The sequence below is a fragment of the Haliotis cracherodii genome, unplaced genomic scaffold (assembly GCF_022045235.1).
Source record: "Haliotis cracherodii isolate W230 unplaced genomic scaffold, xgHalCrac1.p SCAF_8, whole genome shotgun sequence".
Classification (NCBI taxonomy): Eukaryota; Metazoa; Mollusca; class Gastropoda; order Lepetellida; family Haliotidae; genus Haliotis; species Haliotis cracherodii.
Window position 1 is genome coordinate 54160930 of NW_027266341.1, and position 15403 is coordinate 54176332.

The 15403-nt window shown below is 40.5% G+C and overlaps 1 protein-coding gene across 1 annotated transcript in view; it reads left to right on the top strand.

Annotated features, from left to right (window-relative positions):
- The window catches only part of LOC139449935 (ATP-dependent DNA helicase DDX11-like), a 47021-nt gene that overhangs the window by 15093 nt on the left and 16525 nt on the right, over positions 1–15403 (top strand). The window contains exons 8-20 of the mRNA XM_071231548.1: positions 75–182; positions 1836–1920; positions 2684–2787; positions 3212–3307; positions 4085–4237; positions 6040–6166; positions 7031–7075; positions 7891–7997; positions 9484–9529; positions 10439–10537; positions 13634–13753; positions 14350–14462; positions 15299–15371. Coding sequence (XP_071087649.1) covers positions 75–182; positions 1836–1920; positions 2684–2787; positions 3212–3307; positions 4085–4237; positions 6040–6166; positions 7031–7075; positions 7891–7997; positions 9484–9529; positions 10439–10537; positions 13634–13753; positions 14350–14462; positions 15299–15371 — 1276 coding nt within the window. The remainder of the gene's footprint in view (positions 1–74; positions 183–1835; positions 1921–2683; positions 2788–3211; positions 3308–4084; positions 4238–6039; positions 6167–7030; positions 7076–7890; positions 7998–9483; positions 9530–10438; positions 10538–13633; positions 13754–14349; positions 14463–15298; positions 15372–15403) is intronic.

The following is a 15403-nucleotide window of genomic DNA, read 5'->3' on the forward strand; positions in this document are numbered from 1 at the left end:
ATTGTTTCTCTAAATAAAAATAAGTGACAAATAGTTGCTGAAGCTGTTTCAGGAGTTTGGTTTGTGTTATTTAGATCTACTTCTGCAGCAGAACTCATTCTCAACTGTCGCAGTTTGTCCGGGAAATCATCAAGAGCCCATATGGAGAGAACACACGGGTAACATCCCTCGGATCTCGACAGGTCAGATACCAGGTTTTTTCGTCAAATTCGTTTTAGAGAATTATTGTTTATCTCTGTGGCTTGGAGCTTGCCATGGGACATCTTCCCAAGGCAAGGGAGTTAACTGACTTTAAAAGTCCAGTTTCCACCCTTGCCGAACTAGGCTGGTATTATGGAGTTACATTTTGGCTGGACTAACGAGTCTATGCATAGTCCAATCAAAATCGTGCATTGAAATCGAAATCCGGTTCGTAAACTGTCCTGCAGATTTCGGTCGATTGCAGGATTTGCAAAGCATGTGCACCGCCAACTCGTTGTCAACAGATATTTTCCAGATCTTTTCATGTTTTTAATCAAGGGGCTCACGCATTGCGCGATGTAAGACCCGTTTTATCACAACATAGACCTTGATTATCAATCAGATCGTCTTGACTTGGCGCCACTGTTTTGTTTGAAGCAAATGCAAGTGATACGAGAGGTTGAATCTGATTGGTCTAAAGGAGAGGCTCAGAAGGGACATAACTCGTAATAGCCGCTAGTGGTGCTACAATAGAGCCCAGGAATTCCAGTCTAGTTCGGCAAGGTCGGAAAGTGGACTTTTAAAGTCAGTTAGCTCTCTTGCCTCGGGAAGATGGCCATGGGGTGGAGGAGCCTGGTGGTAATCATTCATCACACAGAAGCCCTTGAATCTTTTCCCCATGGGTAAAATGTGAAGCTCTTTCCATGGTTGCCTTTGTGATGTTGCTCAAAGCCGCGTAAAACCATTTTCCTTGCGAAGATCCGGGGTAGAATAGGTCGTCATATAGCATGAATATTGCTGAGTGTGCCGTTAAACAACAAACCAACAAACTAACCAACCAACAAACCTTTGCACTTACTAACTCCCGTTCATCCTATCCCACCATAAACCAACCTGTCCACACAACCAGATGATTTATTCAATGTAGCATGTAAAATATGAATTTACTGAAATAGTTATTGGTCCTTCTGAAGAGTTCCACGTCACATCAACCCCGGGTATGACTTGATTGTTGAAGGACTGCCATGATATAGCTGTAATACAGTCAAGTCTCGTTTATCCGACACTCGTTAATCCGACAATCGGCTTTATCCAACACAAATGATGGGAACCGATTAAATCAGTGCTGTTTAGACCCGTTAATCCGACAGTCTCGCACTCCGACTCCGACACACCTAAATTGCAACGATTTGCTGAAATCACTCATTAATCAGTCTTGTTAATCCGACACGGTGATCAGCGTACTCCATGGTCATCTGCCCGCGAGTACACAGCCCCGTGTTTTGATGCGAGACCAGTCGGCGAGTAGCTGCATATTTAAACGGCTGCAGAGATAAACTTTGTGTTTTGTGTTAAACTTTAGAGGTTGCATGATTAGAAAACATATTCCGCGAACAATGTAACACAACAATATGAATATTTCCTTTTTCCCTTTTTTATTACAACATGTTTGAATCGTTATCTATCGTGTAGTTGTCCAATTTTCGATTACGAACGTTGATAATACCTAATTTCGTTTATCCGACATACTCGTTAATCCGACATAATCATATGCAACCAACAGTGTCGGATTAACGGGACTTGACTGTATATAGCCTGTTTTGCATGAATGCCTTGAATCACTGAAATACAAAAAGTGTCCGTCTGTTTCACAGACTCTGTGTATCAACGAGAGTGTCCGCAAGTTGAAGTCTCTCAGTCTCATGAATGATCGTTGTTTGGAACTTCAGAAGAACAAAGGTGAGTGTGCCCAACTGGAGCCGGTATTAGATGGTTGTGTTACTTCTAGGGGTGTCACGTTACAGGTACCTCACGATACGAAAAGGTTACGAATAGAAAAGGTTGATTCTGTTTATTCAAACAAGTGTCAGAAACTAACAAGTTTTCGTATAGGTCAAATTCAGAAAATATGATGACATTTCAATTTGAATAGAAAAATCAATTGTTACTCGAACAAATGGATACCGATTTCAATAAAATTTTGTATCGATATGAATTTACATGTACCTTGTTTCGTATCGTGACAATTATCTAACGATGCATCGATACAATCGGTGAGTCTTCTTTCCCAGATTTGCTTCACCAATGTGCCAAAATGCAAGATACTCAATACATGAGGCTATTTTTTAACTTATTCTGCATTTCTCCCTTGTGTAAATTTCTGACAATAAATCAAATATAAATAAGATTTTATGCGACAACAATTTTTTTTCAAAATGAGCATCTTTTTCAAAACTTTGGGAATTCTTTGAATACATAATGCCATTTAGAAATGTAACAAATGTTATATTTGGGATTACACTTTCTAAGCCAAGTACAGATTTGAGTACTTTTTTGGGTTGACATCATGGATCTGAACCAACATTCTCCTAGGGGGAGACATCTAATCGCCAGCACTTGTCCTTTGTATTGAATTGTTGCTGGAAGGTATTTAAGATTATCAGACAAAGCAAAGAAGTTTTGTTTGGAAGAAAGTGTCTGCAATTCTTTAATCAATATTCAGGCAAATCGAAGGAATCTGGTGCCAAGAAGAGCAAGAAGACAGACAGTGCTGGGTGTCCCTTCTATAAGCAGTCCTTGATCCAGGACTACACAGACAGAGCGCTGGTGAGTCGGCTGTTCACTTCATGGTCACACATGGCAGCATGGAAAAAAATTACCTTTTTGTCTTTTCACAAAACTTGGAGGATTGCAGCACAAAATCAGCTATAAACAATGAGAGCTGCCATCATGTCGAATCGAACACAGGGATAGACATGGCCATAAGTCCGAGACTAGTAAAAAATTTGAGGGACTAGTTGCTTTCACCAAAAATCAAGTTTTGAGTTTTATATAAACCGATTTTCTGAAATGAGCTGTGGACTATAGTCCGGAAGGTAATTTAAGGTACCGACGTTTACTACAATATCTGAAAAACTATCGGACCTACTCCAGTCAAAGTTGGTATGAGATTATTAAACAGTCATACATAACTGGATATTACATTTGAAGACAATCAGTGCATGAATAAAAAATCTGTCTCTTGTTGCAGCTGAATATTGGTGACATTGAGCAGCTGGTGAAGCTGGGGCGGGATGTGAAAGCTTGTCCGTACTTTGGGACGAGGTTCGCTGTCCCTTCAGCAGAGGTATGTAGAGCTTCATCAAGCCTTCACGGTCAGACACAGGAACACCTTAGAATATAAAGCTTGTCCATACTTTGGGACGAGGTTCGCTGTCCCTTCAGCAGAGGTATGTAGAGCTTCATCAAGCTTTCACGATCAGATACGTTAGATATAAAGCTTGTCCGTACTTTTGGACGAGGTTCGCTGTCCCTTCAGCAGAGGTATGTAGAGCTTCATCAAGCCTTCACGATCAGATACAGGAACACCTTAGATATAAAGCTAGTCTATACTTTGGCACTAGGTTCGCTGTCCCTTCAGCAGAGGTATGTAGAGCTTCATCAAGCCTTCACGATCAGATACAGGAACACCGTAGATATAAAGCTAGTCTATACTTTGGCACTAGGTTCGCTGTCCCTTCAGCAGAGGTATGTAGAGCTTCATCAAGCCTTCACGATCAGATACGTTAGATATAAAGCTTGTCTATACTTTGGCACTAGGTTCGCTGTCCCTTCAGCAGAGGTATGTAGAGCTTCATCAAGCCTTCACGGTCAGACACAGGAACACCTTAGATATAGAGCTTGTCCATACTTTGGGACGGGGTTTGCTGTCCCTTCAGCAGAGGTATGTAGAGTTTCATCAAGCCTTCACGGTCAGACACAGGAACACCTTAGATATAGAGCTTGTCCGTACTTTGGGACGAGGTTCACTGTCCCTTTCGCAGAGGTATGTAGAGTTTCATTGAAACACTTATGGACATGCCAAAGTTTGAGTTGATGATGTGTGACTGCTTCTGTTGTGCAGGTTGTTGCTCTCCCTTACAACACATTGCTCCATCACTCTACACGAGAAGCATGCGGCATCAAGCTCACCGGGAACATCGTCGTCATTGACGAGGCACACAACTTGCTGGAGACCATCAACAACATCTACAGCACTGAGGTCACTGGAGCCCAGGTAGGTCAACACTCAAAATGCTGCCCAAATTATTACTTGTTTAAAGCTATATTTGTCTGCTTAAGAAAGGCTATTCATATGGTCATACGTCAGCAAGCTGTCTGAATTTCGAATGTCTGTAACAGTAAGTACAATGGATAACTCAGTACATCTTCCCGAGGCAAGAGCTTCCCTTAACCTAATCATTAAAGTCTAGTTTCCACCCTTGCCACATCAGGCCTACTTTCCTGTATTAAATATGATTGGACTGTCACACATATCGATAGTCCACTTGATAGTCCAAAATCAACATCCTGGTTCTGAAACATGGCCGCTGCTGTAGTTTGTCGAAAATTGCTCTGAAGTTCTTTTAAAAATTAAAAGTCTTTCCAAGCTTCAAATCAACTCGCCCAAGAACTGTGCTTGTAAGCGTTATGATGATGAGAACAGTCATTCCTTAAACAAGACTGGTACACATTCGTATAAATTGATTTATGCTGCCTGTCTTTGTTGACAAATCTTTTCCATCTTAAAGTCCATCGACGTTTGCCTTTGTCTGTCAGGATGAAATTGCAAATGTTTTTGTTATCTGATCGACCATGTCGTCTTCTATGGTAGCTGCCATCTTTGTGAAACCATCTGATTGGATATTGCGTTTTCAATACATAGGGCACAACTCGAGGTCTACGCGAGGGGGCACCACGATTGAGCCTAGAAAAGTGGTCTTGATGTGGTAGGGCAAGTGGCAAGGGTAGAAACTAGGCTTTGATTTAGGCTAGTGGACATGCTTGCATCAGAAAGATGGGAAAAGAAAGGCCAGGTTTTTGTGTTGTATTGCCCTATGCAGTGACCGTATTGTGAAACATACGGTTGCATGAACAAAATTATGTTTCTAGCAAGATTGAGCATGTTGAGAAGAGAGACTTTATTTATATATCCTCCGTCTTGAACAGTTGGGGGACGTAGCGATCAGCATGTCCTTCTGTCTGTCCTCTGTTTCCAGAGCTGAACTCCTAAACCATTTAGTATTTCTTGTTGAAACTTGCAATACTGATCTGTCTTGTGGTAAACTGGTGCACAGCATTATATTTTTCTTCACTGAAATGAAGGTATGCAATAGCAATGAACCATAATGGGATATAATTAGCCAAACTCTGTTTCTTGACTGCACCAGATCGGAGGGATATGTCATCTCCTGATTACTCTTGTTTATTGAAACCAAAAGTGCAAGAGGAATGAGTGAGAGTGAGTGAGTTGGGTTTAATGCCGCTTTTAACAGTATTCCAGTTATATCATGGCATCTCAGCTTAACGTGGGAGGAAAGTCCAAAGTGATGCAGGTCTGAGACGTTTACCACTTCAGTGAAACCCACAAGCATGGGTATGGTGCTGACAAACCTAGAAACATAATCAGGGCGAACAGGGATTCGAACCCACAATCATAGGTTTCTGGCGTGCCCAAGGGATGAACTCGGCACAGTGAAATGCAGTGCCTTACTCGACCAGGCCACCCGTGCCCCCCGAAGCAAGAGGAACACTTTTAGCTCACCTGACTCATAGTCAAGTGAGCTCATGTTGTGGCCTGTTTGTCTGTTCTCAAGTACATACATCTCTCAGGGACTTTTCCAAGTTGTGTTGGTTAATTGTGCATGATGGCACCCCAAGGGGCTGGATCGTTGCCCACAATATCAATCACTGGATTATTTCACCCAGACACCATCATTTACAGGCCACAATAATGTAACAATAACGGTGCTGAGTGCAGCATTAAACAACAAACATGTTTGTCTGTATGGAGGATTTTAGTCTGAAATCCATCGACAGGTGCTTCGTGCCCACTCTCAGCTCAGCCAGTATGAGGCCAAGTTCCGCTCACGTCTCAAAGCCAAGAATCTGATGTATGTGAAACAACTCCTGTACGTCCTTGCCAGCCTTGTCAAGTTCCTGGGTGGTAGGTTGTCAGTCTTCACCCCCTTGATGGATTAGGCCAGGCTTAGTTTACGAATCTGCCAATTTCCAAAATTTAAATGGAAAAAACAAAAAGCAGTGGGTTTTTTATTCCACTGCCCAGAAATAAATTAAAAATGTTTAAGAACCAATTCACCATCAATATGAATTAATTATATAAAATACTGTATTCGATGTAATAAGCGCCCTGGTCGCTCTCAAAATTTGAAATAAGGGGCTCTTATTAGAATATTTTTTTGGTGAAAAAAACAGTTGAAAGATAAATTTCGTGGTTTATGCTGACAGCATGAAATGTTTATACACAACAGATATATTATTCCAGAATTTAATTGCCCATTATTAAGGGTGAATATTACACACAAGTGCGTATTATACGCGAATAAATAAGTCTTGTGTACAATGATCAATCGGAAGGGGTGCTAATTGGGATTGTTCAGTCGCCAATATATTAGCAAATATCGCTGTGGGCTTATTAGAGCGGGGCGCGTATTATGTCGAATACAGTACCATAATTAAAACCTGTTGAAAATAAATCTTTAAAACTACTACTTTTTCTTCTACCAACCTGAATTTTCGGGTCAAACATCTGCAAATCGAATTAAAAAAATGATTGTTTAAATAAGTGTGGCCTTATCACAGTTACCCTTCATGATCTGGTTTGTGTCACCAAGACAGCATAACAGGGAAGTCACTGCTCATGCTATCAACCACTGGTTTGTCTACTCCGGACTTGATCACTTGCAGGTTATGTTTTTTGTAGTATATCTAGCCATATCTGTTAAATATCATTTGCTCAACCACTCCCATGATTGCAATACCGACATGAAAGTTGTACTTGCCTACACAGGGAAACTGGACACAGCAGCAGACAAACAGGTACTCGGGGCAAAAGGTAAGACACAGATATCGTTATTGTCCTAATGCGTACACACACATTTTATCACTCTTACAGAGGAAGCTGAATTGCTATCTTTCTACATCCTGATAGATTGTCAAAGAACATTGGTTTGGGTATTGGCTGACCTCCATGTGATTGATGTATTTCCTGTAGTTCTTGTATCGAACTATCTCAATATCTTGTTTGTTTGTTTGTTGTTTAACGCTGTACTCAGCAATGTTACAGCTATATGGCGGCGGTCTGTAAATAATCCAGTGATTGACATCATGAGCATCGATCGAAGCAATTTAGATATGATGACATGCATCGACCATGTCAGTGAGCCTGACCATCCAATCCAGTTAGTTGCTTCTTTTACGGCAAGCATGGGTTGTTGAAGACCTATTCTACCCTGGAACTCCACGGGTCTCTCCATATCTTTAACACGAAGACTGGAGATACGATCCTTGTTTTTTTCTTCTAATATGGCAACAGTCCACCAATTGGCGCTGACATCATCAGGTACGTCATACCGAAAGCTAGCTGGTACTATTTACTAGGGCACAAATGAACTTGTTAAAGGAGACACCACCTCAACAGGTCCTTCAGTGTGGGGCAGGACCGAACCTGTAGAAGTTCTCAGGAGTAAAGTCACCTATCCATCTACTCAACGCGACCAATTTTGCCTACCTTCGCCTCATTTGTGACCAGTAAGGGTTGGATATCGGGGTCTGAGCAGGCCTAGATAAACTCTTGGGTCCACATAGTCAGTTAAATACTTCTGCCATCTTTGACTGTTTCGTGATGCTTCTCCTGCTGTTTACTTCCAGAGACCCGTCTGTTGACCATCAATGACTTCCTGTTTCAAGCCAGTCTGGACAACATGAATCTGTTTAAAGTGCTACGTTACTGTCGGCGTAGCATGATAAGCCGGAAGGTAAAGTCGACTTGATACATAGAGTATACTTTTCTCATTTGCAACCTATATGGGGTTTCGTGGGCAGAGGAAGTCCCAACATTCCAGTACCTTATGTTTTTAGCTGAAATCAAGTTTGTTTTGTTTGTTGTTTAAAGCTGCACTCAGCAATATTCCAGCTATATGCAGGCGGTCTGTAAATAATCGAGTCTGGACCAGACAATCCAGTGATTGAGTTCATGAGCATCGATCTATGCGATCAGCGAGCCTGACCAACCAATCCTGTCAGTCGCCTCTTATGACAAGCATAGTCACCTTTTACATCAAGCATGGGTTGCTGAATACCTATTCTACCATGGATCTTCACGTGAGAAAGTCAAGTGAGCTAATTTAATAGCCTGCTTGTTTGTCGTCTGTAAATTTCTCCTCAGAAACCACAGGATCAATAAGGCCGAAAATTCATCTGTTTGTTCTCAGCAATGATGGTCATGGTGGCCATATTGAAAATGATATTAATTGTGATGACTCCCCAGATATTTTTAACTCATCTGACTGAAAGTTAAGTGAGCTTTTGTAATGGCCTGCTTGTCCAGCGTCCTCAGTAACCACTGGGCCAATGAGATTCGTGACCAACTCGTGTTATTCCGGGACAAGCTGAATGGCGACTCGTGCCCCTCTCATTGCCATTTTTGCGACCGGGTTCCGTCTTAGCGCAAACGGGCATACCTAAAACAATTGTCAACTCGTTGCGTAATGGTTCACATATATTTCCCCATATATTATATATCTTTCAGATGCAATTTAAAGCACATCTGGACATGCGGAATTATACAGTATGACTGAACACATTTAACTGTGTCTTGGGTATATTTATAAATGCAAGACATGTGTAAAGTCAAAAATTATTTCTAAAGGATTCTTTGACGAAGAACTTAAAATCATACGCGCTTTCTGATTGGTTTGTCGTATTTTCTGGGAAGTTCTGGGGTTCGATCCATGGCTGTGTCATACCAAAAGACGTTGAAGATGTTACTTGTTGTTACCCTGTCTGGGGCTTGGCATTAAGGGGCTAAAACTAGGAGTCAGTATACTGTGTCTGAGTGGGGTATTCATGTTAAACCATGGCATGGTATCTCAATGGGCTAGCACATAAATCGGCATCTGTCCTGACTAGCCACACACTCACACAAGTGCATACACATTGCCACATCAGTGCAATAATCTTGGAGGCGAAGTTCAACCCCATTTCACCTCATCTCACATCGCAAAATTATGATACACTAGAACATCCATTCTTTGAAATTTGGTTCCTTGTTTTGTGCTTATGTTTGGATACTGTCTGCTGACGTTTTATGCTGTTGACAACCTATCCAGGTGAGCTACAGTACCATAACACTATGTTTCATAATTCAGAAGAAAAATGAACACTATAAAGAATTTGATAAAATACAAAGGGAAATATAAGATTTGCATAACATTGCTGACATAAAACTTCATTGTGTTTCAGCTGAATGGGTTTGTGGAGAAGTACCAGATACAGGAGGTTGCCCCCAGTGAGTGAGAGTAGTCAGTCGGTCTGGACATTGAAACACATTATTGATTACCAAAATTCAGAACCACATTGATTCGTTTTCGGCTTAGTTCTCACAATTTAGAAATTGGACGTGGACGACATTATAATATTCCTCGTGAATTTAGAAAATGTAAAGTTTGTAACTTAAACCATATCGAAATTGAATTAGTTGATTAATTTGTCCAGCTTACAGCCAATTTAGGCAAAGTTATATAGAATCTTTATTTTACATCTTTCCAAATATTCTGAAGTTTAATACACTACTGTCATCGCAAGACCCTATTATCAATATGAATACAGCATAGTACTTGTTTTATGCCAATGCTGTAAGAATATAAAAAAAAATACAAATACTCCAACATTTATAGTATGCAGTTATGTTAAAACTGCTTTTGTTAATAAAGCAAAGAAATGTATTATATCTTATACTGTTTGCACCTAAATTGCATTTCGTCTGTACAAGAAGGCCCGTGGTCAGTACTAAATAAAAGTGCAGATCTGATTACCAAAATGTCAAATCTAGAAAGCAACTGCATGTATTATGTGTGCACGTTTGCCTTTTTTCTCGATTTGTGAAAACAGCTAGCCATGGATCACTCTATCAAGCCACAATTAGCATCTCATAAAGTTATTTTTTTTCATTGTTATCAACTATCAATTTTCACGTAACACAATGATAAGTAATGAATAATAAGTTTTATTCAAGCTAAATGTTTATGAAATTGTCCTTGGCTGGGTCTCCCTGTTGACCAGCGTGCCCTGGTGACCACCTCAGACAGAAACAATAAGACTTAAATAAAAAATCTATATGTTACACTAAATGCACTAAGATTCCATCACTTTTTAGTGTTTATTTGTTTACCCTATTTATGGTATTTTCTCACTGCAGCTCCAAGTAACACAGAGAAAAAGACAGAGTCTGGGTTGTCGGTGTTTCTGAAGGAAATCAACAGGAAGTCAGAGCCTGTGGTGGAGGCAGTAGTGACAGGTAGACTGTGATAAGCATGGATCCACATCTTGTTCATGTCATAGACATGGATCCACATCTTGTTCATGTCATAAGCATGGATCCACATCTTGTTCATGTCATAAGCATGGATCCACATCTTGTTCATGTCATAAGCATGGATCCACATCTTGTTCATGTCATAAGCATGGATCCACATCTTCATGTCATAAGCATGGATCCACATCTTGTTCATGTCATAGGCATGGATACACATCTTGTTCATGTCATAAGCATGGATCCACATCTTGTTCATGTCATAGGCATGGATCCACATCTTGTTCATGTCATAAGCATGGATCCACATCTTGTTCATGTCATAGGCACGGATCCACATCTTGTTCATGTCATAAGCATGGATCCACATCTTGTTCATGTCATAGGCATGGATCCACATCTTGTTCATGTCATAGGCATGGATCCACATCTTGTTCATGTCATAAGCATGGATCCACATCTTGTTCATGTCATAGGCATGGATCCACATCTTGTTCATGTCATAAGCATGGATCCACATCTTGTTCATGTCATAGGCATTGATCCACATATTGTTCATGTCATAGACATGGATCCACATCTTGTTCATATCATAAGCATGGATCCACATCTTGTTCATGTCATAAGCATGGATGCACATCTTGTTCATGTCATAGGCATGGATCCACATCTTGTTCATGTCATAGACATGGATCCACATCTTGTTCATGTCATAGGCATGGATCCACATCTTGTTCATATCATAAGCATGGATCCACATCTTGTTCATGTCATAGACATGGATCCACATCTTGTTCATATCATAAGCATGGATCCACATCTTGTTCATGTCATAAGCATGGATGCACATCTTGTTCATGTCATAGGCATGGATCCACATCTTGTTCATGTCATAAGCATGGATCCACATCTTGTTCATGTCATAGGCATGGATGCACATCTTGTTCATGTCATAGGCATGGATCCACATCTTGTTCATGTCATAAGCATGGATCCACATCTTGTTCATGTCATAGGCATGGATCCACATCTTGTTCATGTCATAGGCATGGATGCACATCTTGTTCATGTCATAGGCATGGATCCACATCTTGTTCATGTCATAGACATGGATCCACATCTTGTTCATGTCATAGGCATGGATCCACATCTTGTTCATGTCATAGCCATGGATCCACATCTTGTTCATGTCATAAGCATGGATCCACATCTTGTTCATGTCATAGGCATGGATCCACATCTTGTTCATGTCATAGACATGGATCCACATCTTGTTCATGTCATAAGCATGGATCCACATCTTGTTCATGTCATAGACATGGATCCACATCTTGTTCATGTCATAAGCATGGATCCACATCTTGTTCATGTCATAGACATGGATCCACATCTTGTTCATGTCATAGACATGGATCCACATCTTGTTCATGTCATAAGCATGGATCCACATCTTGTTCATGTCATAAGCATGGATCCACATCTTGTTCATGTCATAGGCATGGATCGACATCTTGTTCATGTCATAGACATGGATCCACATCTTGTTCATGTCATAAGCATGGATCCACATCTTGTTCATGTCATAGACATGGATCCACATCTTGTTCATGTCATAAGCATGGATCCACATCTTGTTCATGTCATAAGCATGGATCCACATCTTGTTCATGTCATAGACATGGATCCACATCTTGTTCATGTCATAGACATGGATCCACATCTTGTTCATGTCATAGACATGGATCCACATCTTGTTCATGTCATAGACATGGATCCACATCTTGTTCATGTCATAGCCATGGATTCACATCTTGGTCATGTCATAAGCATGGATCCACATCTTGTTCATGTCATAAGCATGGATCCACATCTTGGTCATGTCATAAGCATGGATCCACATCTTGTTCATGTCATAGACATGGATCCACATCTTGTTCATGTCATAGGCATGGATCCACATCTTGTTCATGTCATAGCCATGGATCCACATCTTGGTCATGTCATAAGCATGGATCCACATCTTGTTCATGTCATAGACATGGATCCACATCTTGTTCATGTCATAGCCATGGATCCACATCTTGTTCATGTCATAAGCATGGATCCACATCTTGTTCATGTCATAGACATGGATCCACATCTTGTTCATGTCATAAGCATGGATCCACATCTTGTTCATGTCATAGACATGGATCCACATCTTGTTCATGTCATAGCCATGGATCCACATCTTGTTCATGTCATAAGCATGGATCCACATCTTGTTCATGTCATAGCCATGGATCCACATCTTGTTCATGTCATAAGCATGGATCCACATCTTGTTCATGTCATAAGCATGGATCCACACCTTGTTCATGTCATAAGCATGGATCCACATCTTGTTCATGTCATAAGCATGGATCCACATCTTGTTCATGTCATAGGCATGGATCCACATCTTGTTCATGTCATAGACATGGATCCACATCTTGTTCATGTCATAGGCATGGATCCACATCTTGTTCATGTCATAGACATGGATCCACATCTTGTTCATGTCATAGCCATGGATCCACATCTTGTTCATGTTTCCTTTGATACTTTTTAAGTATGGTTTCAGTCTTTGTTCCGAACTCTTTAATGGGGTTAAACACTATTGCCCAGGCACAGTTCTTAAAGTAATGTCTTGTGTTTTGGGGTATGAGTTTCAATTTGCCCTAAAATCTTAAATTAATTTCTTTTGTCAGGTCTTCTCATAGACATGCTCAGATTTACCTGGATCTATCCATGTTTGAGTCCAGATGACACTCATGGCAAATAGCATAATGGAGTAGAATAGTTCTTCAGCAACCCATGCTTGTTGTAAATGGCAACTATGCTTGTCGTAAAAGACGACTAATGGGATCGGGTGGCCAGGCTCGTTGACTTGGTTGATGCATGTCATCATACCCGATTGTGTGGCTCATGATGTCAATCACTGGATTGTCTGGTCCTGACTTGATAATTTACAGACCGCCGTCATATAGCTGGAATATTGCAGTGTTAAACAACAAACAACCAATCCTTTGTCTGAGTGTAGATGCATGTGTGGCCTTCCAGACGCGGCGTCGCGGTGTGGGGACCAGCCTGTATTGAAGTCCCCCCTGATGCACATCGAAGGCTTCCTGGAGGCTCTCACTAATGCTGATAAAGATGGGAGGATGGTCACCAGCGTGCAAAGTAAACACAACACCAAGCCATTACAAAGATATCATAAGCCTCACTTTTATGGTTGTCTCGGATCAGGAAAGATTCAGTGAAACAACCTGACTAGCAACATCTTACTTTTGCTCTCGCATTTTTTACAAAAATAGAAAATACACAAAAATAAGTTTTCTGGGAAAGTTTCAGCTGTTCATAAAATGTAAGATTTATTTTATTTCATTCCTGCCACTGAAGCTATGTTTGTGTTTAGACAGAAATTATATTAGGTAAGGACTGGTTGAATCTTCTAGCAATGTTTTGACCGTGTTGACCTACAATAAGTCTGTAGTACTTCTGACACATTAGTAGAATGTTTGGATGATCAATGTTTCATTTATTGGAAGGGTACATAGACTAAAACAGACCATGAAGATCCAAATTAGAATTGGTCTTCAGCAACCCATGTTTGACGTAAAAGGCGACTAATGGGATCGGGTAGTCAGACTGTAAAAGAACAATTTTAACTTTTACAAATTGTGTGAATGGCGCTTTTAATGAACCATAAAGTTTAGCTACCTTGCATGTTTTCAGATCTAGCCTGCAACCATTTCAACTTGTGTGTATGATTTCAGCTCGTCTCAGTCAGAGTTACCTCAAGTTCTTACTGTTAAACCCTGCCGTCCATTTTGAAAGTGTTGTGAAGGAGGCGAGAGCTATAGTAGTGGCCGGAGGAACCATGCAGCCGGTAAGTGTATCTTTCTCTATTCTAAAATGTGCTTAATAACACACACAAGACAGTCGGCCAGGTGACCCATAAGTGTTGCCAGCCCATCTTCAAATTTACCTGCCCGAATTCAGACATACATATTGAAACATCGCGACAATACGAGACAAACGGTGTCTTGATTCAGTTGAAATAAAGCAAACAATTATGGGAGAATCTACAAGGAGTATTACTAAAACTGAATACCTAAGTATTCTTAAGATTATATTTTATAGGATATCCCAGGCATATTTGCTATATAATATGTTATGATATCCCGGGGATTTTATTTATACAACTTCCATTTATCGGTAGATTGTAATGTTTCTCACTAGAAATGTATTTTCCATTTGAACACAATGTAATGAAATGGAAAATCAAATGCCTTATTTTTTCTATATATTCCCTAGGATCGAACACGCAACCTTTGTATCTGTAGCCCAGTGAGTGATCCACTAGGCTACACAGCGATAAATCCCAATGCTTTTAAGAATGTCTTTTTCAAGTACCAAATGCCAACAACAGATATTTTACGACCCTCGCTTTTATCCCGGAGATGCAGGTTTTATATATAAAAAGTCATGTCACATTCTATACCATGGAATTTTATGTAGATTACTTTTTATAGTTCAAGGCAAGGCTACTAGCATTAATGTCATGACACATTTTAGGTCAGGGGTCGACACTCACATTAATTTGGTAGCACATTAATTTCAGGATTTACGGTAACTGAAATACTGTTTACTCACCCCGAGGGACAACTTACGTCCATTATCAAACTGAACCACTGTACATGCATTCTTTGATTTGTTCTGCAGATTTCGGAGTTCAAGCAGCAGCTATTCACAGCAGCAGGGGTCCGCCCCGACAGAATACTGGAATACTCTTGTGGTAAGTTGCCTGCATTCAAGTATGGAAGCATT